The 27,320-nt window shown below is 38.3% G+C and overlaps 1 protein-coding gene across 1 annotated transcript in view; it reads left to right on the top strand.

Annotated features, from left to right (window-relative positions):
* The first annotated feature begins 290 nt into the window (after positions 1–290).
* Positions 291–27,320, top strand: part of LOC102800787 (glutamyl aminopeptidase-like) — a 48,198-nt gene continuing 21,168 nt past the window's right edge. Inside the window, exon 1 of the mRNA XM_085493794.1 lies at positions 291–952. Coding sequence (XP_085349920.1) covers positions 291–952 — 662 coding nt within the window. The remainder of the gene's footprint in view (positions 953–27,320) is intronic.

The following is a 27,320-nucleotide window of genomic DNA, read 5'->3' as shown; positions in this document are numbered from 1 at the left end:
ATAACACGAAAAGAATAATATATTTAAAAAGTGCAGAAGTAGATATTCAAAATCAGGTGAAAAGCTAAAAAAAATCGGGTATAAACTTTAAAAAATGTGATTTTCATCTGAAAGTACTTATATTGATCACTATAAAAGATTACCGTACACTTATAAGTAAAGACCATTCTTACTTAGCATCAAGCACATTTTCGATAAGATAGGGGGTCTTGTTTAATGTTCTTGAAGACTATACCCTTGATTATATCGCACTCATTGGTAGCAGTTGAACAAAGTTTACAACCGACAAAATGGCTAGTGACAAAGTATTCGTCAAACAATCTCATATTTATCTGTTTGTCTTCATCAGTATATGTTGCATAATCGGTATCGGTCTTCTAGTTGGACTTCTGTCGGAAAAATGCGAGGCTGGAGTAGGCGTGAGAGACCCAGTTGTTCAAAACCCATCTGTAACAACAACGATTGGGCAGTCGAGTAAGGAGAGTGAACCACCCACCCAGGGACAGGCATCAACAGCGGCCTCCTTGCCACCGGTATCCGGGTCGTGCGAACCGGACCCGAACGTGCCCCACAAACCTTGGTTCAACGTACGGCTACCAACAAACGTACACCCTCAACATTACTCTCTTGCGCTATGGCCAAATACCACCACAGAGGACTTCAAGGGGTGGGAAACAATCACTGTGAACGTTACATCGCCAACGAGATATCTCCTAATTCACTTTCGCCCAGACGAAATGGAGATAAAAAACACTATTATCACACGTGATACCGATGAACTCGAAATTGAGGATGAAACCAGCTACCCGTGTAACCAATTTCACATTGTAACAATGAAAAATGAATTGGACGTGGGTCTCTATCAATGGTATATGGAGTTCACAGGTACCCTAAAAGGTCGTATTGTGGGATTGTATAAGAGTACATATACAACAGCGACTGGTGAAGAAAGGTGAGCGCAGTTTATGTAAATAATTATCCGGTATAGAAAACATTACACAAGCTTGCTACCAGAAATAGTCCCCAACTGAAAGTTGATATGCGCAAAGTACTCATAAAACTGAAACATAAATTACATTGCTGTTGTTTATTTCTATTTTCATAAATCTTCTAGCTGTGATGCTTATGGGTTTCATATGACGTATACGTGTAAACAACGATATTTGTTTACATCTTAATAAAGCGCGGTGGTCGTCGCGCAGCGCGTGTTCAAGTTTGATGTAAATAAACAATGTATTTTACACGCGTTGTATACGTTGCTATGAGTAGCATATCGAACACGACTGCCGCCTTTAAATAAAACACGGATATTTAAACTTTCAAAAACTTTGTAACTATCATCAGAGTTGCCACTTCACGAAAAATGTTATTTATTGAATCGGTCACGGGGTTATCGCTTAAAGCGGGGGCTTCGTCACCTGCGCATGCGTCAGATGGTCATAGCGTGTCATTGTTTACAAAACAAGCGTCTACCCATGAGCCTTTGCGTTTTCAGCGTCTGTTGTTATCATCGCTTGGGACTCAATTCCCGCGCGTGCGCAGGTGACGACACTCCCGCTTTAATTATACTTTGTTATTCACAGTGCGTTTGTGTATATCACGTGGCTGTCTTGGCTTAGTAATTCTCGTCAACACGAAATTCCCGACTAACGTCTTGTATTCGTTTATAACCACCAAGGGATTGGAATGTAATTACATGTAAAACAACAAGATATTCGTGCGATCGAATTTTGTGTAAAGAAACATGGTGTTTTACACGCATCGCATGGAACCCATAGCGAACACGACTGGACGAACGTAACACTACGATAAAGACTTTCCGTTTCCGACAATGTGAAATTCTTTCGTTTCTTGGTTAAAATACCCTGATACTGATTTTGACAAGATAATTAAGAAATGTTTATGAAGAATAATTCATAGCGAAATGTATTTTCTATGCACCCATAAATAATTACTAATTACTGATTACACAAGAATGTTACAGAAAACGGACAATATGTTATATTCTCTATATTTTTGACATTTGTCTTGAATTATGACTGAAAGAAGCTGAATGATATTACAAACTCTGTAGTCTGTTCAACAACTCATGTTTGAATAATAAATATAATTTTACTTTATTTTATACTGCATTTTCTGCATAAAAACGAACGAATTTCACAATGTCGAAAACAGGAAGTCTTTATCGCAGTGTCAAGTGTTCTGTAGTTCGCGGGGCGTTTGGGGGTTACGTTAAACAAATACTATCCCAGTCAGCTCTATTCTGATATGAGGTTGCATATGGTAATATACGGTTGTCATCTTTAGAGGCCGTATGCATAACCAACTGTCTGTTTTTATCGATGGATTGTAACCATGACAATTTAAAAATCTCAACCATTGAAGTTTGTCAATAATGGGTTGTTACAGTAATGAAGGTGTCCTAAACCAAGTTCGGTGTGACGTTTTGTCGGGAATGCAAATGTATTCTGCTACTGATTATATTCCGCTGACTGAAATATATATAGTCGTTTTAGTCGATACTTTTTGTATCCATTTATTCCAATTTGTGTTTTGTAGATTCAATTTAGTATATTTTTTCCACCGATTAAATACTCGTTTTTTGTTGTTGTTGTTAATTTGTATCAATTTTGTATGCGTTCCTCACTCACTCATTCACTCACCGCTGCGCCGCTGTTAGCTGCCCAAGGTTTCAAGCTGTGCCCGTCATATTATTAGAAGTTCATTCATTCAACCGTAAAGTGTGGAATCTGACAACTTGATAGGGGAGGAGAATGAAAGAGATGCCTCTTTCTTTACATAGTGAGAAACAATTCTACCTACTGGTCATGCCATTTCATTTGTTCGTTGACAATTGGGCGGCACCCACGTATTAAGAACAGCTATTTATGTCACCAACGCGTGCGAGCATTTCAGTGATATCATATGTCGCGTGTAGTACAGCACTAGTGTCAAATACGCATGCGCGCAATTTCAGGACCTCCTTGTTGGAATGAGCTCAGTGAAATATGAAGTGGTCGTATTTCTTCTACATTTATAACTTAAGGCAAATCCAGAGTATGGGACAACCAGAATTGTAATTGCATTTTACAGGGTTTTACATGGTCGGAGTGTGTACAAATCCTCAGCAGTCGCTGGCTTGTTAGCTGTTGGTTATATCTGGTAGCGTCGCTCATGTGTGGGTTTCAAATACAAACACAACATTCAGCACCATCAATTTGCCGACGAAACCTCATTGATGGTGCAGGACGTTACGTTACTGTTGCATGGAACGTAAATTTCAATTGACCTCACTGATGACGCATGCGTTGTGGAATACGGAAAAAGAGCCCGAAGCATGCGCACTGCGTACACAATATGCTAATAACCTTTAACGAGATTATGACGCAGACATATCTCATGAATATTATTCGAAAAAGAAATTATTAATAAAGAGCATTCAGTATGAAACGCCAGAATCACATGTATTCGGTCTTGACCCCCACTTTATTGTGGTTATTTGAAGACTGTAAATGCTTTCTCTCATACTAAAATGGTCAGGAAATTTAACAACTTTTTCTGCGTTCTACAGTCAAATCTACATGAGCGAAGGCAAGCCTCAATTATATACAGCGCCATCAGTGGCTGTTCCCGGCTTCATGCGTCCAGTCTAATTCAAGTGTTGCACTACTGAGCATGCTAACGGTATGTCTATATGTGTACTGGGGATCTCACAGTATGTCTATATGTGTACTGGAGATCTCACTGTATGTCTATATGTGTACTGGAGATCTCACAGTATGTCTATATGTGTACTGGGGATCTCACAGTATGTCTATATGTGTACTGGGGATCTCACAGTATGTCTATATGTGTACTGGATATCTCACAGTATGTCTATATGTGTACTGGGGATCTCACAGTATGTCTATATGTGTACTGGGGATCTCACAGTATGTCTATATGTGTACTGGAGATCTCACAGTATGTCTATATGTGTACTGGGGATCTCACAGTATGTCTATATGTGTACTGGATATCTCACAGTATGTCTATATGTGTACTGGAGATCTCACAGTATGTCTATATGTGTACTGGGGATCTCACAGTATGTCTATATGTGTACTGGAGATCTCACTGTATGTCTATATGTGTACTGGAGATCTCACAGTATGTCTATATGTGTACTAGAGATCTCACAGTATGTCTATATGTGTACTGGAGATCTCACAGTATGTCTATATGTGTACTGGGGATCTCACAGTATGTCTATATGTGTACTGGAGATCTCACTGTATGTCTATATGTGTACTGGAGATCTCACAGTATGTCTATATGTGTACTGGAGATCTCACAGTATGTCTATATGTGTACTGGAGATCTCACAGTATGTCTATATGTGTACTGGAGATCTCACAGTATGTCTATATGTGTACTGGAGATCTCACAGTATGTCTATATGTGTACTGGAGATCTCACTGTATGTCTATATGTGTACTGGAGATCTCACAGTATGTCTATATGTGTACTGGAGATCTCACAGTATGTCTATATGTGTACTGGGGATCTCACAGTATGTCTATATGTGTACTGGAGATCTCACAGTATGTCTATATGTGTACTGGAGATCTCACAGTATGTCTATATGTGTACTGGAGATCTCACAGTATGTCTATATGTGTACTGGAGATCTCACAGTATGTCTATATGTGTACTGGGGATCTCACAGTATGTCTATATGTGTACTGGAGATCTCACAGTATGTCTATATGTGTACTGAGGATCTCACAGTATGTCTATATGTGTACTGGAGATCTCACAGTATGTCTATATGTGTACTGGAGATCTCACAGTATGTCTATATGTGTACTGAGGATCTCACAGTATGTCTATATGTGTACTGGAGATCTCACAGTATGTCTATATGTGTACTGGAGATCTCACAGTATGTCTATATGTGTACTGGAGATCTCACTGTATGTCTATATGTGTACTGGAGATCTCACAGTATGTCTATATGTGTACTGGGGATCTCACAGTATGTCTATATGTGTACTGGAGATCTCACAGTATGTCTATATGTGTACTGGAGATCTCACAGTATGTCTATATGTGTACTGAGGATCTCACAGTATGTCTATATGTGTACTGGAGATCTCACAGTATGTCTATATGTGTACTGGAGATCTCACAGTATGTCTATATGTGTACTGGAGATCTCACTGTATGTCTATATGTGTACTGGAGATCTCACAGTATGTCTATATGTGTACTGGGGATCTCACAGTATGTCTATATGTGTACTGGGGATCTCACAGTATGTCTATATGTGTACTGGAGATCTCACAGTATGTCTATATGTGTACTGGAGATCTCACTGTATGTCTATATGTGTACTGAGGATCTCACAGTATGTCTATATGTGTACTGGAGATCTCACAGTATGTCTATATGTGTACTGGGGATCTCACAGTATGTCTATATGTGTACTGAGGATCTCACAGTATGTCTATATGTGTACTGGGGATCTCACAGTATGTCTATATGTGTACTGGAGATCTCACAGTATGTCTATATGTGTACTGGAGATCTCACAGTATGTCTATATGTGTACTGAAGATCTCACAGTATGTCTATATGTGTACTGGGGATCTCACAGTATGTCTATATGTGTACTGGAGATCTCACAGTATGTCTATATGTGTACTGGGGATCTCACAGTATGTCTATATGTGTACTGAGGATCTCACAGTATGTCTATATGTGTACTGGGGATCTCACAGTATGTCTATATGTGTACTGGGGATCTCACAGTATGTCTATATGTGTACTGGAGATCTCACAGTATGTCTATATGTGTACTGGGGATCTCACAGTATGTCTATATGTGTACTGGAGATCTCACAGTATGTCTATATGTGTACTGAGGATCTCACAGTATGTCTATATGTGTACTGAGGATCTCACAGTATGTCTATATGTGTACTGGAGATCTCACAGTATGTCTATATGTGTACTGGGGATCTCACAGTATGTCTATATGTGTACTGGAGATCTCACAGTATGTCTATATGTGTACTGGGGATCTCACAGTATGTCTATATGTGTACTGGAGATCTCACAGTATGTCTATATGTGTACTGGAGATCTCACAGTATGTCTATATGTGTACTGGGGATCTCACAGTATGTCTATATGTGTACTGGAGATCTCACAGTATGTCTATATGTGTACTGGGGATCTCACTGTATGTCTATATGTGTACTGGAGATCTCACAGTATGTCTATATGTGTACTGGGGATCTCACAGTATGTCTATATGTGTACTGGAGATCTCACAGTATGTCTATATGTGTACTGGGGATCTCACAGTATGTCTATATGTGTACTGGGGATCTCACAGTATGTCTATATGTGTACTGGGGATCTCACAGTATGTCTATATGTGTACTGGAGATCTCACTGTATGTCTATATGTGTACTGGGGATCTCACAGTATGTCTATATGTGTACTGGGGATCTCACAGTATGTCTATATGTGTACTGGAGATCTCACAGTATGTCTATATGTGTACTGGGGATCTCACAGTATGTCTATATGTGTACTGGAGATCTCACAGTATGTCTATATGTGTACTGGGGATCTCACAGTATGTCTATATGTGTACTGGGGATCTCACAGTATGTCTATATGTGTACGGGGGATCTCACAGTATGTCTATATGTGTACTGGGGATCTCACAGTATGTCTATATGTGTACTGGGGATCTCACAGTATGTCTATATGTGTACTGAGGATCTCACAGTATGTCTATATGTGTACTGAGGATCTCACAGTATGTCTATATGTGTACTGGAGATCTCACAGTATGTCTATATGTGTACTGGGGATCTCACAGTATGTCTATATGTGTACTGGAGATCTCACAGTATGTCTATATGTGTACTGGGGATCTCACAGTATGTCTATATGTGTACTGGAGATCTCACAGTATGTCTATATGTGTACTGGAGATCTCACAGTATGTCTATATGTGTACTGGAGATCTCACTGTATGTCTATATGTGTACTGGAGATCTCACAGTATGTCTATATGTGTACTGGGGATCTCACAGTATGTCTATATGTGTACTGGAGATCTCACAGTATGTCTATATGTGTACTGGGGATCTCACAGTATGTCTATATGTGTACTGGAGATCTCACAGTATGTCTATATGTGTACTGGGGATCTCACAGTATGTCTATATGTGTACTGGGGATCTCACAGTATGTCTATATGTGTACTGGAGATCTCACAGTATGTCTATATGTGTACTGGAGATCTCACTGTATGTCTATATGTGTACTGGAGATCTCACAGTATGTCTATATGTGTACTGGAGATCTCACAGTATGTCTATATGTGTACTGGAGATCTCACTGTATGTCTATATGTGTACTGGAGATCTCACTGTATGTCTATATGTGTACTGGATATCTCACAGTATGTCTATATGTGTACTGGGGATCTCACAGTATGTCTATATGTGTACTGGAGATCTCACAGTATGTCTATATGTGTACTGGAGATCTCACAGTATGTCTATATGTGTACTGGAGATCTCACTGTATGTCTATATGTGTACTGGGGATCTCACAGTATGTCTATATGTGTACTGGAGATCTCACAGTATGTCTATATGTGTACTGAAGATCTCACAGTATGTCTATATGTGTACTGGAGATCTCACAGTATGTCTATATGTGTACTGAAGATCTCACAGTATGTCTATATGTGTACTGGAGATCTCACTGTATGTCTATATGTGTACTGGGGATCTCACAGTAGATAGATAGATAGATAGATAGATATTTTATTTGACACAAAATTTAGCATGAATGAAAAAAACATACAATAAATCAATGGTCAAGAAAAACACAAATAAAACAATAGACTAAACTAAAGCTTAGAAATAAAATCAATAAATTTTCCCAAGCAATTGACAATAAAGCTATCTTTAGTGCCTAGCAAGCACTTGAATTTCTCATGAGTTGATAACTTGCAAATGTTATCATCATAAATTGCTAATTCAGCTTCAAATTTAGTACGAGCTTGTACAATCTGACTATTTTTACATGTGAGTAATACATGAAATTCATCCCCAATAGCCTGTTCATTACATAGAAAACACAACCTTTGCTCTGGAGGTGTTTTATTATATCTAAGTTTTTCAATTGGCAACGCGTGAGAAGAAATGCGAAACTTAGTGAAGCTGACCCTGTGTTGCACATTTTTGATTTGTTCTAAATATGGTTCAAATTCAAAATTTTGTTTAAACTTGTTAAAAGTACGTAGCTTATTCTTTTCTGGTTTAAATACCGTTGGCAACCAGACTTTATTATAGTAAACTTGTTTGAATTTGGTTTTGAATTCTATAGTGTTAGATTCATCGCTAATTTTAGTTAATGTGAATAATCTTTTAACAAATGCTGTCCATGAATTACCGTTCATTTTATTGTCAGTATTAAAAGCACAGTCCAGAAGATGATTATGTTTAATTGATTTTAGCCTTTCATAATACTTCAATGTTTGTGAACTAATGTCAATAATGAGAGGATAGCTACCAAGTTCAGCTCTAGTTGCTGCATTGCTGGCCTTATTATTAACACCTAAAATCTGTTTGCAAAGTTTAATGTGGAGTTGTTCAAAGTATGTTTTGTCATTAAACAGACTTTGTATAAAATTGTCTTCAGTTATTTCGTTATTTTTTGTTTTAACAAGTTTGAAAGTAAAAGCCCCCCATATCTCAGATCCATATAATAAAATGGGCAGGATTGTACTGCGATATAACTGAATAGCATTTTTTGGCGAAACTATATAATTGTGTAGGCTAAGTGTTTGTTTTAATGCACCTATTGCACGCATTGCTTTTTTGACTAGATTATCGATAGCAATTGTAAAATTACCACTACTTTGAAAAGTGATACCTAAGTAGGTATATGTTGGGACAACTTTTACCTGTTGGTCTCCTAAGTAAAATTTGCCATCTATCTTTCTTCCCCTGTTATTAAAAATAATAATTTTAGTTTTGTTAATATTAACTCCAAGTCTCCATTTGATACAGTAGCTTTTAAACAAATTAAGATTATCTTGTAGTCCTGTACTTGTGTTTGAAAAAATGACAATGTCATCTGCAAAAAGTAGGCAATTAATATTGGTGCCATTAAGACTGACAGACTCAGATTTTTTAAGACTGTCAGATAGGTCATTGATGTATATGTTAAATAATAATGGGCTTAAGTTGCATCCTTGTTTAACACCACTAGATGATACAAATGGTTTGGTGCACCCCTGACCAGTCTTAATAGCATAGCTAGTATTTGAATACATTGATTGAATCAAATTTATACATTTTCCTGTCACTCCTGCTTTCCCTAATTTAAATAATAGCCCTTCACGCCAAACACTATCAAAAGCTTTGCGTAAGTCAACAAAGCAGGCATAAAGATATTTCTTGCCAATGCTATTTGTATATTTATTGATAATTGACTTAAGAATGAAGATGTTGTCTGTTGTCCTCCTATTCTTTCTAAATCCAAATTGAGAATCTTGTAAGAAATTATTATTGTTAAGAACATTTTGAATTCTATTATGAATGTCTATATGTGTACTGGAGATCTCACTGTATGTCTATATGTGTACTGGGGATCTCACAGTATGTCTATATGTGTACTGGGGATCTCACAGTATGTCTATATGTGTACTGGGGATCTCACTGTATGTCTATATGTGTACTGGAGATCTCACAGTATGTCTATATGTGTACTGGAGATCTCACAGTATGTCTATATGTGTACTGGGGATCTCACAGTATGTCTATATGTGTACTGGAGATCTCACTGTATGTCTATATGTGTACTGGGGATCTCACAGTATGTCTATATGTGTACTGGGGATCTCACTGTATGTCTATATGTGTACTGGAGATCTCACAGTATGTCTATATGTGTACTGGGGATCTCACTGTATGTCTATATGTGTACTGGGGATCTCACTGTATGTCTATATGTGTACTGGAGATCTCACAGTATGTCTATATGTATACTGGGGATCTCACTGTATGTCTATATGTGTACTGGGGATCTCACTGTATGTCTATATGTGTACTGGGGATCTCACAGTATGTCTATATGTGTACTGGAGATCTCACAGTATGTCTATATGTGTACTGGAGATCTCACTGTATGTCTATATGTGTACTGGGGATCTCACAGTATGTCTATATGTATACTGGGGATCTCACAGTATGTCTATATGTGTACTGGGGATCTCACTGTATGTCTATATGTGTACTGGGGATCTCACAGTATGTCTATATGTGTACTGGAGATCTCACAGTATGTCTATATGTGTACTGGAGATCTCACTGTATGTCTATATGTGTACTGGGGATCTCACAGTATGTCTATATGTGTACTGGAGATCTCACAGTATGTCTATATGTGTACTGGGGATCTCACAGTATGTCTATATGTGTACTGGAGATCTCACTGTATGTCTATATGTGTACTGGAGATCTCACAGTATGTCTATATGTGTACTGGGGATCTCACAGTATGTCTATATGTGTACTGGAGATCTCACAGTATGTCTATATGTGTACTGGGGATCTCACAGTATGTCTATATGTGTACTGGGGATCTCACAGTATGTCTATATGTGTACTGGAGATCTCACAGTATGTCTATATGTGTACTGGGGATCTCACAGTATGTCTATATGTGTACTGGGGATCTCACAGTATGTCTATATGTGTACTGGAGATCTCACAGTATGTCTATATGTGTACTGAGGATCTCACAGTATGTCTATATGTGTACTGGGGATCTCACAGTATGTCTATATGTGTACTGGAGATCTCACAGTATGTCTATATGTGTACTGGAGATCTCACGGTATGTCTATATGTGTACTGGGGATCTCACAGTATGTCTATATGTGTACTGGAGATCTCACAGTATGTCTATATGTGTACTGGAGATCTCACAGTATGTCTATATGTGTACTGGAGATCTCACAGTATGTCTATATGTGTACTGGAGATCTCACAGTATGTCTATATGTGTACTGGAGATCTCACAGTATGTCTATATGTGTACTGGAGATCTCACAGTATGTCTATATGTGTACTGGAGATCTCACGGTATGTCTATATGTGTACTGGGGATCTCACAGTATGTCTATATGTGTACTGGAGATCTCACAGTATGTCTATATGTGTACGGGGGATCTCACAGTATGTCTATATGTGTACTGGAGATCTCACTGTATGTCTATATGTGTACTGGGGATCTCACAGTATGTCTATATGTGTACTGGAGATCTCACAGTATGTCTATATGTGTACTGGAGATCTCACAGTATGTCTATATGTGTACTGGAGATCTCACAGTATGTCTATATGTGTACTGGAGATCTCACAGTATGTCTATATGTGTACTGGAGATCTCACGGTATGTCTATATGTGTACTGGGGATCTCACAGTATGTCTATATGTGTACTGGAGATCTCACAGTATGTCTATATGTGTACGGGGGATCTCACAGTATGTCTATATGTGTACTGGAGATCTCACTGTATGTCTATATGTGTACTGGGGATCTCACAGTATGTCTATATGTGTACTGGGGATCTCACAGTATGTCTATATGTGTACTGGAGATCTCACTGTATGTCTATATGTGTACTGGAGATCTCACTGTATGTCTATATGTGTACTGGAGATCTCACTGTATGTCTATATGTGTACTGGAGATCTCACTGTATGTCGTTATGTGTACTGGAGATCTCACAGTATGTCTATATGTGTACTGGAGATCTCACTGTATGTCTATATGTGTACTGGAGATCTCACTGTATGTCGTTATGTGTACTGGAGATCTCACAGTATGTCTATATGTGTACTGGAGATCTCACTGTATGTCGTTATGTGTACTGGGGATCTCACAGTATGTCTATATGTGTACTGGGGATCTCACAGTATGTCTATATGTGTACTGGAGATCTCACAGTATGTCTATATGTGTACTGGAGATCTCACAGTATGTCTATATGTGTACTGGAGATCTCACAGTATGTCTATATGTGTACTGGAGATCTCACAGTATGTCTATATGTGTACTGGGGATCTCACAGTATGTCTATATGTGTACTGGGGATCTCACAGTATGTCTATATGTGTACTGGAGATCTCACTGTATGTCTATATGTGTACTGGAGATCTCACAGTATGTCTATATGTGTACTGGAGATCTCACTGTATGTCTATATGTGTACTGGAGATCTCACAGTATGTCTATATGTGTACTGGAGATCTCACTGTATGTCTATATGTGTACTGGAGATCTCACAGTATGTCTATATGTGTACTGGAGATCTCACAGTATGTCTATATGTGTACTGGGGATCTCACAGTATGTCTATATGTGTACTGGGGATCTCACAGTATGTCTATATGTGTACTGGGGATCTCACAGTATGTCTATATGTGTACTGGAGATCTCACAGTATGTCTATATGTGTACTGGAGATCTCACAGTATGTCTATATGTGTACTGGAGATCTCACAGTATGTCTATATGTGTACTGGGGATCTCACAGTATGTCTATATGTGTACTGAGGATCTCACTGTATGTCTATATGTGTACTGGGGATCTCACAGTATGTCTATATGTGTACTGGAGATCTCACAGTATGTCTATATGTGTACTGGAGATCTCACTGTATGTCTATATGTGTACTGGGGATCTCACAGTATGTCTATATGTGTACTGGAGATCTCACAGTATGTCTATATGTGTACTGGAGATCTCACTGTATGTCTATATGTGTACTGGGGATCTCACAGTATGTCTATATGTGTACTGGAGATCTCACAGTATGTCTATATGTGTACTGGGGATCTCACAGTATGTCTATATGTGTACTGGGGATCTCACAGTATGTCTATATGTGTACTGGGGATCTCACAGTATGTCTATATGTGTACTGGAGATCTCACAGTATGTCTATATGTGTACTGGAGATCTCACTGTATGTCTATATGTGTACTGGAGATCTCACTGTATGTCTATATGTGTACTGGGGATCTCACAGTATGTCTATATGTGTACTGGAGATCTCACAGTATGTCTATATGTGTACTGGAGATCTCACTGTATGTCTATATGTGTACTGGAGATCTCACAGTATGTCTATATGTGTACTGGAGATCTCACAGTATGTCTATATGTGTACTGGAGATCTCACTGTATGTCTATATGTGTACTGGAGATCTCACTGTATGTCTATATGTGTACTGGATATCTCACAGTATGTCTATATGTGTACTGGGGATCTCACAGTATGTCTATATGTGTACTGGAGATCTCACAGTATGTCTATATGTGTACTGGAGATCTCACAGTATGTCTATATGTGTACTGGAGATCTCACTGTATGTCTATATGTGTACTGGGGATCTCACAGTATGTCTATATGTGTACTGGAGATCTCACAGTATGTCTATATGTGTACTGAAGATCTCACAGTATGTCTATATGTGTACTGGAGATCTCACAGTATGTCTATATGTGTACTGAAGATCTCACAGTATGTCTATATGTGTACTGGAGATCTCACTGTATGTCTATATGTGTACTGGGGATCTCACAGTAGATAGATAGATAGATAGATAGATATTTTATTTGACACAAAATTTAGCATGAATGAAAAAAACATACAATAAATCAATGGTCAAGAAAAACACAAATAAAACAATAGACTAAACTAAAGCTTAGAAATAAAATCAATAAATTTTCCCAAGCAATTGACAATAAAGCTATCTTTAGTGCCTAGCAAGCACTTGAATTTCTCATGAGTTGATAACTTGCAAATGTTATCATCATAAATTGCTAATTCAGCTTCAAATTTAGTACGAGCTTGTACAATCTGACTATTTTTACATGTGAGTAATACATGAAATTCATCCCCAATAGCCTGTTCATTACATAGAAAACACAACCTTTGCTCTGGAGGTGTTTTATTATATCTAAGTTTTTCAATTGGCAACGCGTGAGAAGAAATGCGAAACTTAGTGAAGCTGACCCTGTGTTGCACATTTTTGATTTGTTCTAAATATGGTTCAAATTCAAAATTTTGTTTAAACTTGTTAAAAGTACGTAGCTTATTCTTTTCTGGTTTAAATACCGTTGGCAACCAGACTTTATTATAGTAAACTTGTTTGAATTTGGTTTTGAATTCTATAGTGTTAGATTCATCGCTAATTTTAGTTAATGTGAATAATCTTTTAACAAATGCTGTCCATGAATTACCGTTCATTTTATTGTCAGTATTAAAAGCACAGTCCAGAAGATGATTATGTTTAATTGATTTTAGCCTTTCATAATACTTCAATGTTTGTGAACTAATGTCAATAATGAGAGGATAGCTACCAAGTTCAGCTCTAGTTGCTGCATTGCTGGCCTTATTATTAACACCTAAAATCTGTTTGCAAAGTTTAATGTGGAGTTGTTCAAAGTATGTTTTGTCATTAAACAGACTTTGTATAAAATTGTCTTCAGTTATTTCGTTATTTTTTGTTTTAACAAGTTTGAAAGTAAAAGCCCCCCATATCTCAGATCCATATAATAAAATGGGCAGGATTGTACTGCGATATAACTGAATAGCATTTTTTGGCGAAACTATATAATTGTGTAGGCTAAGTGTTTGTTTTAATGCACCTATTGCACGCATTGCTTTTTTGACTAGATTATCGATAGCAATTGTAAAATTACCACTACTTTGAAAAGTGATACCTAAGTAGGTATATGTTGGGACAACTTTTACCTGTTGGTCTCCTAAGTAAAATTTGCCATCTATCTTTCTTCCCCTGTTATTAAAAATAATAATTTTAGTTTTGTTAATATTAACTCCAAGTCTCCATTTGATACAGTAGCTTTTAAACAAATTAAGATTATCTTGTAGTCCTGTACTTGTGTTTGAAAAAATGACAATGTCATCTGCAAAAAGTAGGCAATTAATATTGGTGCCATTAAGACTGACAGACTCAGATTTTTTAAGACTGTCAGATAGGTCATTGATGTATATGTTAAATAATAATGGGCTTAAGTTGCATCCTTGTTTAACACCACTAGATGATACAAATGGTTTGGTGCACCCCTGACCAGTCTTAATAGCATAGCTAGTATTTGAATACATTGATTGAATCAAATTTATACATTTTCCTGTCACTCCTGCTTTCCCTAATTTAAATAATAGCCCTTCACGCCAAACACTATCAAAAGCTTTGCGTAAGTCAACAAAGCAGGCATAAAGATATTTCTTGCCAATGCTATTTGTATATTTATTGATAATTGACTTAAGAATGAAGATGTTGTCTGTTGTCCTCCTATTCTTTCTAAATCCAAATTGAGAATCTTGTAAGAAATTATTATTGTTAAGAACATTTTGAATTCTATTATGAATGTCTATATGTGTACTGGAGATCTCACTGTATGTCTATATGTGTACTGGGGATCTCACAGTATGTCTATATGTGTACTGGGGATCTCACAGTATGTCTATATGTGTACTGGGGATCTCACTGTATGTCTATATGTGTACTGGAGATCTCACAGTATGTCTATATGTGTACTGGAGATCTCACAGTATGTCTATATGTGTACTGGGGATCTCACAGTATGTCTATATGTGTACTGGAGATCTCACTGTATGTCTATATGTGTACTGGGGATCTCACAGTATGTCTATATGTGTACTGGGGATCTCACTGTATGTCTATATGTGTACTGGAGATCTCACAGTATGTCTATATGTGTACTGGGGATCTCACTGTATGTCTATATGTGTACTGGGGATCTCACTGTATGTCTATATGTGTACTGGAGATCTCACAGTATGTCTATATGTATACTGGGGATCTCACTGTATGTCTATATGTGTACTGGGGATCTCACTGTATGTCTATATGTGTACTGGGGATCTCACAGTATGTCTATATGTGTACTGGAGATCTCACAGTATGTCTATATGTGTACTGGAGATCTCACTGTATGTCTATATGTGTACTGGGGATCTCACAGTATGTCTATATGTATACTGGGGATCTCACAGTATGTCTATATGTGTACTGGGGATCTCACTGTATGTCTATATGTGTACTGGGGATCTCACAGTATGTCTATATGTGTACTGGAGATCTCACAGTATGTCTATATGTGTACTGGAGATCTCACTGTATGTCTATATGTGTACTGGGGATCTCACAGTATGTCTATATGTGTACTGGAGATCTCACAGTATGTCTATATGTGTACTGGGGATCTCACAGTATGTCTATATGTGTACTGGAGATCTCACTGTATGTCTATATGTGTACTGGAGATCTCACAGTATGTCTATATGTGTACTGGGGATCTCACAGTATGTCTATATGTGTACTGGAGATCTCACAGTATGTCTATATGTGTACTGGGGATCTCACAGTATGTCTATATGTGTACTGGGGATCTCACAGTATGTCTATATGTGTACTGGAGATCTCACAGTATGTCTATATGTGTACTGGGGATCTCACAGTATGTCTATATGTGTACTGGGGATCTCACAGTATGTCTATATGTGTACTGGAGATCTCACAGTATGTCTATATGTGTACTGAGGATCTCACAGTATGTCTATATGTGTACTGGGGATCTCACAGTATGTCTATATGTGTACTGGAGATCTCACAGTATGTCTATATGTGTACTGGAGATCTCACGGTATGTCTATATGTGTACTGGGGATCTCACAGTATGTCTATATGTGTACTGGAGATCTCACAGTATGTCTATATGTGTACTGGAGATCTCACAGTATGTCTATATGTGTACTGGAGATCTCACAGTATGTCTATATGTGTACTGGAGATCTCACAGTATGTCTATATGTGTACTGGAGATCTCACAGTATGTCTATATGTGTACTGGAGATCTCACAGTATGTCTATATGTGTACTGGAGATCTCACGGTATGTCTATATGTGTACTGGGGATCTCACAGTATGTCTATATGTGTACTGGAGATCTCACAGTATGTCTATATGTGTACGGGGGATCTCACAGTATGTCTATATGTGTACTGGAGATCTCACTGTATGTCTATATGTGTACTGGGGATCTCACAGTATGTCTATATGTGTACTGGAGATCTCACAGTATGTCTATATGTGTACTGGAGATCTCACAGTATGTCTATATGTGTACTGGAGATCTCACAGTATGTCTATATGTGTACTGGAGATCTCACAGTATGTCTATATGTGTACTGGAGATCTCACGGTATGTCTATATGTGTACTGGGGATCTCACAGTATGTCTATATGTGTACTGGAGATCTCACAGTATGTCTATATGTGTACGGGGGATCTCACAGTATGTCTATATGTGTACTGGAGATCTCACTGTATGTCTATATGTGTACTGGGGATCTCACAGTATGTCTATATGTGTACTGGGGATCTCACAGTATGTCTATATGTGTACTGGAGATCTCACTGTATGTCTATATGTGTACTGGAGATCTCACTGTATGTCTATATGTGTACTGGAGATCTCACTGTATGTCTATATGTGTACTGGAGATCTCACTGTATGTCGTTATGTGTACTGGAGATCTCACAGTATGTCTATATGTGTACTGGAGATCTCACTGTATGTCTATATGTGTACTGGAGATCTCACTGTATGTCGTTATGTGTACTGGAGATCTCACAGTATGTCTATATGTGTACTGGAGATCTCACTGTATGTCGTTATGTGTACTGGGGATCTCACAGTATGTCTATATGTGTACTGGGGATCTCACAGTATGTCTATATGTGTACTGGAGATCTCACAGTATGTCTATATGTGTACTGGAGATCTCACAGTATGTCTATATGTGTACTGGAGATCTCACAGTATGTCTATATGTGTACTGGAGATCTCACAGTATGTCTATATGTGTACTGGGGATCTCACAGTATGTCTATATGTGTACTGGGGATCTCACAGTATGTCTATATGTGTACTGGAGATCTCACTGTATGTCTATATGTGTACTGGAGATCTCACAGTATGTCTATATGTGTACTGGAGATCTCACTGTATGTCTATATGTGTACTGGAGATCTCACAGTATGTCTATATGTGTACTGGAGATCTCACTGTATGTCTATATGTGTACTGGAGATCTCACAGTATGTCTATATGTGTACTGGAGATCTCACAGTATGTCTATATGTGTACTGGGGATCTCACAGTATGTCTATATGTGTACTGGGGATCTCACAGTATGTCTATATGTGTACTGGGGATCTCACAGTATGTCTATATGTGTACTGGAGATCTCACAGTATGTCTATATGTGTACTGGAGATCTCACAGTATGTCTATATGTGTACTGGAGATCTCACAGTATGTCTATATGTGTACTGGGGATCTCACAGTATGTCTATATGTGTACTGAGGATCTCACTGTATGTCTATATGTGTACTGGGGATCTCACAGTATGTCTATATGTGTACTGGAGATCTCACAGTATGTCTATATGTGTACTGGAGATCTCACTGTATGTCTATATGTGTACTGGGGATCTCACAGTATGTCTATATGTGTACTGGAGATCTCACAGTATGTCTATATGTGTACTGGAGATCTCACTGTATGTCTATATGTGTACTGGGGATCTCACAGTATGTCTATATGTGTACTGGAGATCTCACAGTATGTCTATATGTGTACTGGGGATCTCACAGTATGTCTATATGTGTACTGGGGATCTCACAGTATGTCTATATGTGTACTGGGGATCTCACAGTATGTCTATATGTGTACTGGAGATCTCACAGTATGTCTATATGTGTACTGGAGATCTCACTGTATGTCTATATGTGTACTGGAGATCTCACTGTATGTCTATATGTGTACTGGGGATCTCACAGTATGTCTATATGTGTACTGGAGATCTCACAGTATGTCTATATGTGTACTGGGGATCTCACAGTATGTCTATATGTGTACTGGAGATCTCACAGTATGTCTATATGTGTACTGGAGATCTCACAGTATGTCTATATGTGTACTGGAGATCTCACAGTATGTCTATATGTGTACTGGAGATCTCACAGTATGTCTATATGTGTACTGGAGATCTCACAGTATGTCTATATGTGTACTGGGGATCTCACAGTATGTCTATATGTGTACTGGGGATCTCACAGTATGTCTATATGTGTACTGGGGATCTCACAGTATGTCTATATGTGTACTGGGGATCTCACAGTATGTCTATATGTGTACTGGGGATCTCACAGTATGTCTATATGTGTACTGGAGATCTCACAGTATGTCTATATGTGTACTGGGGATCTCACAGTATGTCTATATGTGTACTGGAGATCTCACAGTATGTCTATATGTGTACTGGGGATCTCACAGTATGTCTATATGTGTACTGGGGATCTCACAGTATGTCTATATGTGTACTGGAGATCTCACAGTATGTCTATATGTGTACTGGAGATCTCACAGTATGTCTATATGTGTACTGGAGATCTCACAGTATGTCTATATGTGTACTGGGGATCTCACAGTATGTCTATATGTGTACTGGAGATCTCACAGTATGTCTATATGTGTACTGGAGATCTCACAGTATGTCTATATGTGTACTGGGGATCTCACAGTATGTCTATATGTGTACTGGAGATCTCACAGTATGTCTATATGTGTACTGGAGATCTCACAGTATGTCTATATGTGTACTGGAGATCTCACAGTATGTCTATATGTGTACTGGAGATCTCACAGTATGTCTATATGTGTACTGGGGATCTCACAGTATGTCTATATGTGTACTGGAGATCTCACAGTATGTCTATATGTGTACTGGAGATCTCACAGTATGTCTATATGTGTACTGGGGATCTCACAGTATGTCTATATGTGTACTGGAGATCTCACAGTATGTCTATATGTGTACTGGAGATCTCACTGTATGTCTATATGTGTACTGAGGATCTCACAGTATGTCTATATGTGTACTGGGGATCTCACCGTATGTCTATATGTGTACTGGAGATCTCACAGTATGTCTGTATTTTATTTATTTTATTTTTTTATTAGACGCATAAAATCCTTAGGAAAGGATAAAAAGGGTCTTACAGAAAGAAATTTAAAAAAAAAAACTACAATCTAAAAAACAAAACAAAAAATAAAAACTTTTCTAAAAAAAATAAAACAAGTCAAAAACAAAAAAGACAATTTGCAGCCAATGGTGAATACAGAATATGGAATGAACACAAAATGTGGCCTAATACACTGATAGTTGTTGCTGTTTTGTTCCATAGCTGTTTTTTAAGAAGACAGCTAAGGCTGGTGCTAGAGTATGGTTTGCCATAATCAAAATGAATTTATTCTGACTATTTTCTTTATCAAAATTTGGAATTTTATTTTGTGCAGTCAGGAATAATTTGTCCCTATGGACATTTCATTACAAAATGTTGCTCATCCTCAACTATATTTTGGCTGCACATATCACATGTTCTTTTATCCAGCGGCACATTATTATGTCTGCCTTTCTCAATTTTAAGGTCATGGTTGCTTGTCCTGAATTTTGCAATTAACCTTCTAAGACCATGGTTCTGCATATTAATTAGGTAATTTTCAATTTTTAAATCTTGTTTGAAAAGTCTGTATGTTCTTAGTTTGTTTTTAGCCAAGGTTTGTTTTCTATTATCATTATGCATGTCTAAGATCCATTGGTTCTCAAATGATTTGTTTATTTTTTTATGAATAAAGTCTAAATTTTTCTTAATTATTTTTTCACTTGAGTTTACAATGGTGACAACATCTATATCTTGCATGAGGGTTTCTACACTTGTAAACCATTATATGTGTACTGGATATCTCACAGTATGTCTATATGTGTACTGGGGATCTCACAGTATGTCTATATGTGTACTGGAGATCTCACAGTATGTCTATATGTGTACTGGGGATCTCACTGTATGTCTATATGTGTACTGGAGATCTCACAGTATGTCTATATGTGTACTGGAGATCTCACAGTATGTCTATATGTGTACTGGAGATCTCACAGTATGTCTATATGTGTACTGGGGATCTCACAGTATGTCTATATGTGTACTGGAGATCTCACTGTATGTCTATATGTGTACTGGAGATCTCACTGTATGTCTATATGTGTACTGGGGATCTCACAGTATGTCTATATGTGTACTGGGGATCTCACAGTATGTCTATATGTGTACTGGAGATCTCACAGTATGTCTATATGTGTACTGGGGATCTCACAGTATGTCTATATGTGTACTGGAGATCTCACTGTATGTCTATATGTGTACTGGAGATCTCACAGTATGTCTATATGTGTACTGGGGATCTCACAGTATGTCTATATGTGTACTGGAGATCTCACAGTATGTCTATATGTGTACTGGAGATCTCACTGTATGTCTATATGTGTACTGGAGATCTCACTGTATGTCTATATGTGTACTGGGGATCTCACAGTATGTCTATATGTGTACTGGAGATCTCACAGTATGTCTATATGTGTACTGGGGATCTCACAGTATGTCTATATGTGTACTGGAGATCTCACTGCATGTCTATATGTGTACTGGAGATCTCACAGTATGTCTATATGTGTACTGAGGATCTCACAGTATGTCTATATGTGTACTGGAGATCTCACTGTATGTCTATATGTGTACTGGGGATCTCACAGTATGTCTATATGTGTACTGAGGATCTCACTGTATGTCTATATGTGTACTGGGGATCTCACAGTATGTCTATATGTGTACTGGGGATCTCACTGTATGTCTATATGTGTACTGGGGATCTCACAGTATGTCTATATGTGTACTGAGGATCTCACAGTATGTCTATATGTGTACTGGGGATCTCACAGTATGTCTATATGTGTACTGGAGATCTCACAGTATGTCTATATGTGTACTGGAGATCTCACAGTATGTCTATATGTGTACTGAGGATCTCATTGTATGTCTATATGTGTACTGGGGATCTCACAGTATGTCTATATGTGTACTGGAGATCTCACAGTATGTCTATATGTGTACTGGAGATCTCACAGTATGTCTATATGTGTACTGGGGATCTCACAGTATGTCTATATGTGTACTGGGGATCTCACAGTATGTCTATATGTGTACTGGGGATCTCACAGTATGTCTATATGTGTACTGGGGATCTCACTGTATGTCTATATGTGTACTGGGGATCTCACAGTATGTCTATATGTGTACTGGGGATCTCACAGTATGTCTATATGTGTACTGGAGATCTCACAGTATGTCTATATGTGTACTGGGGATCTCACAGTATGTCTATATGTGTACTGGAGATCTCACTGTATGTCTATATGTGTACTGGGGATCTCACAGTATGTCTATATGTGTACTGGAGATCTCACAGTATGTCTATATGTGTACTGGAGATCTCATCGTATGTCTATATGTGTACTGGAGATCTCACAGTATGTCTATATGTGTACTGGAGATCTCATCGTATGTCTATATGTGTACTGGAGATCTCACAGTATGTCTATATGTGTACTGGGGATCTCACAGTATGTCTATATGTGTACTGGGGATCTCACTGTATGTCTATATGTGTACTGGAGATCTCACAGTATGTCTATATGTGTACTGGAGATCTCACAGTATGTCTATATGTGTACTGGGGATCTCACTGTATGTCTATATGTGTACTGGGGATCTCACAGTATGTCTATATGTGTACTGGGGATCTCACAGTATGTCTATATGTGTACTGGAGATCTCACAGTATGTCTATATGTGTACTGGGGATCTCACAGTATGTCTATATGTGTACTGGAGATCTCACAGTATGTCTATATGTGTACTGGGGATCTCACTGTATGTCTATATGTGTACTGGAGATCTCACAGTATGTCTATATGTGTACTGGGGATCTCACAGTATGTCTATATGTGTACTGGGGATCTCACAGTATGTCTATATGTGTACTGGGGATCTCACAGTATGTCTATATGTGTACTGGAGATCTCACAGTATGTCTATATGTGTACTGGAGATCTCACAGTATGTCTATATGTGTACTGGGGATCTCACAGTATGTCTATATGTGTACTGGAGATCTCACTGTATGTCTATATGTGTACTGGAGATCTCACAGTATGTCTATATGTGTACTGAGGATCTCACAGTATGTCTATATGTGTACTGGAGATCTCACAGTATGTCTATATGTGTACTGGGGATCTCACAGTATGTCTATATGTGTACTGGAGATCTCACTGTATGTCTATATGTGTACTGGAGATCTCACAGTATGTCTATATGTGTACTGGAGATCTCACTGTATGTCTATATGTGTACTGGAGATCTCACAGTATGTCTATATGTGTACTGGGGATCTCACAGTATGTCTATATGTGTACTGGGGATCTCACTGTATGTCTATATGTGTACTGGGGATCTCACAGTATGTCTATATGTGTACTGGAGATCTCACTGTATGTCTATATGTGTACTGGAGATCTCACAGTATGTCTATATGTGTACTGGAGATCTCACAGTATGTCTATATGTGTACTGGGGATCTCACTGTATGTCTATATGTGTACTGGGGATCTCACAGTATGTCTATATGTGTACGGGGGATCTCACAGTATGTCTATATGTGTACTGGAGATCTCACAGTATGTCTATATGTGTACTGGGGATCTCACAGTATGTCTATATGTGTACTGGGGATCTCACAGTATGTCTATATGTGTACTGGGGATCTCACAGTATGTCTATATGTGTACTGGGGATCTCACAGTATGTCTATATGTGTACTGGGGATCTCACTGTATGTCTATATGTGTACTGGGGATCTCACAGTATGTCTATATGTGTACTGGGGATCTCACAGTATGTCTATATGTGTACTGAGGATCTCACAGTATGTCTATATGTGTACTGGGGATCTCACAGTATGTCTATATGTGTACTGGGGATCTCACAGTATGTCTATATGTGTACTGGGGATCTCACAGTATGTCTATATGTGTACTGGAGATCTCACAGTATGTCTATATGTGTACTGGGGATCTCACAGTATGTCTATATGTGTACTGGAGATCTCACAGTATGTCTATATGTGTACTGGAGATCTCACTGTATGTCTATATGTGTACTGGAGATCTCACAGTATGTCTATATGTGTACTGAGGATCTCACAGTATGTCTATATGTGTACTGGAGATCTCACAGTATGTCTATATGTGTACTGGGGATCTCACAGTATGTCTATATGTGTACTGGAGATCTCACTGTATGTCTATATGTGTACTGGAGATCTCACAGTATGTCTATATGTGTACTGAGGATCTCACAGTATGTCTATATGTGTACTGGAGATCTCACAGTATGTCTATATGTGTACTGGAGATCTCACAGTATGTCTATATGTGTACTGGGGATCTCACAGTATGTCTATATGTGTACTGGGGATCTCACAGTATGTCTATATGTGTACTGGGGATCTCACAGTATGTCTATATGTGTACTGGAGATCTCACAGTATGTCTATATGTGTACTGGGGATCTCACAGTATGTCTATATGTGTACTGGGGATCTCACAGTATGTCTATATGTGTACTGGAGATCTCACAGTATGTCTATATGTGTACTGAAGATCTCACAGTATGTCTATATGTGTACTGGAGATCTCACAGTATGTCTATATGTGTACTGGGGATCTCACAGTATGTCTATATGTGTACTGGAGATCTCACAGTATGTCTATATGTGTACTGAAGATCTCACAGTATGTCTATATGTGTACTGGAGATCTCACAGTATGTCTATATGTGTACTGGAGATCTCACAGTATGTCTATATGTGTCCTGGAGATCTCACAGTATGTCTATATGTGTACTGGAGATCTCACAGTATGTCTATATGTGTACTTGATATCTCACAGTATGTCTATATGTGTACTGAGGATCTCACAGTATGTCTATATGTGTACATGGGGATCTCACAGTATGTCTATATGTGTACTGGAGATCTCACAGTATGTCTATATGTGTACTGGGGATCTCACAGTATGTCTATATGTGTACTGGGGATCTCACAGTATGTCTATATGTGTACTGTGGATCTCACAGTATGTCTATATGTGTACTGGGGATCTCACAGTATGTCTATATGTGTACTGAGGATCTCACAGTATGTCTATATGTGTACTGGAGATCTCACAGTATGTCTATATGTGTACTGGGGATCTCACAGTATGTCTATATGTGTACTGGGGATCTCACAGTATGTCTATATGTGTACTGGGGATCTCACAGTATGTCTATATGTGTACTGGAGATCTCACAGTATGTCTATATGTGTACTGGGGATCTCACAGTATGTCTATATGTGTACTGGGGATCTCACAGTATGTCTATATGTGTACTGGGGATCTCACAGTATGTCTATATGTGTACTGGGGATCTCACAGTATGTCTATATGTGTACTGGAGATCTCACAGTATGTCTATATGTGTACTGGGGATCTCACAGTATGTCTATATGTGTACTGGGGATCTCACAGTATGTCTATATGTGTACTGGGGATCTCACAGTATGTCTATATGTGTACTGGGGATCTCACAGTATGTCTATATGTGTACGGGGGATCTCACAGTATGTCTATATGTGTACTGGGGATCTCACAGTATGTCTATATGTGTACTGGAGATCTCACAGTATGTCTATATGTGTACTGGGGATCTCACAGTATGTCTATATGTGTACGGGGGATCTCACAGTATGTCTATATGTGTACTGGAGATCTCACAGTATGTCTATATGTGTACTGGGGATCTCACAGTATGTCTATATGTGTACTGGGGATCTCACAGTATGTCTATATGTGTACTGAGGATCTCACAGTATGTCTATATGTGTACTGGAGATCTCACAGTATGTCTATATGTGTACTGGGGATCTCACAGTATGTCTATATGTGTACTGGAGATCTCACAGTATGTCTATATGTGTACTGGGGATCTCACAGTATGTCTATATGTGTACTGGGGATCTCACAGTATGTCTATATGTGTACTGGGGATCTCACAGTATGTCTATATGTGTACTGGAGATCTCACAGTATGTCTATATGTGTACTGGGGATCTCACAGTATGTCTATATGTGTACTGGGGATCTCACAGTATGTCTATATGTGTACTGGGGATCTCACAGTATGTCTATATGTGTACTGGAGATCTCACAGTATGTCTATATGTGTACTGGAGATCTCACAGTATGTCTATATGTGTACTGGAGATCTCACAGTATGTCTATATGTGTACTGGAGATCTCACTGTATGTCTATATGTGTACTGGGGATCTCACAGTATGTCTATATGTGTACTGGAGATCTCACAGTATGTCTATATGTGTACTGGAGATCTCACAGTATGTCTATATGTGTACTGGAGATCTCACAGTATGTCTATATGTGTACTGGAGATCTCACTGTATGTCTATATGTGTACTGGGGATCTCACAGTATGTCTATATGTGTACTGGGGATCTCACAGTATGTCTATATGTGTACTGGAGATCTCACTGTATGTCTATATGTGTACTGGGGATCTCACAGTATGTCTATATGTGTACTGGAGATCTCACAGTATGTCTATATGTGTACTGGAGATCTCACAGTATGTCTATATGTGTACTGGAGATCTCACAGTATGTCTATATGTGTACTAGAGATCTCACAGTATGTCTATATGTGTACTGGATATCTCACAGTATGTCTATATGTGTACTGGATATCTCACAGTATGTCTATATGTGTACTGGAGATCTCACAGTATGTCTATATGTGTACTGGGGATCTCACAGTATGTCTATATGTGTACTGGAGATCTCACAGTATGTCTATATGTGTACTGGAGATCTCACAGTATGTCTATATGTGTACTGGGGATCTCACAGTATGTCTTTATGTGTACTGGGGATCTCACAGTATGTCTATATGTGTACTGGAGATCTCACAGTATGTCTATATGTGTACTGGAGATCTCACAGTATGTCTATATGTGTACTGGGGATCTCACAGTATGTCTATATGTGTACTGGAGATCTCACAGTATGTCTATATGTGTACTGGAGATCTCACAGTATGTCTATATGTGTACTGGGGATCTCACAGTATGTCTATATGTGTACTGGAGATCTCACAGT

This window comes from Saccoglossus kowalevskii, chromosome 19, assembly GCF_978046115.1.
Source record: "Saccoglossus kowalevskii chromosome 19, keSacKowa6.1, whole genome shotgun sequence".
Classification (NCBI taxonomy): domain Eukaryota; kingdom Metazoa; phylum Hemichordata; class Enteropneusta; family Harrimaniidae; genus Saccoglossus; species Saccoglossus kowalevskii.
This window is presented reverse-complemented; position numbering and strand designations above follow the sequence as displayed.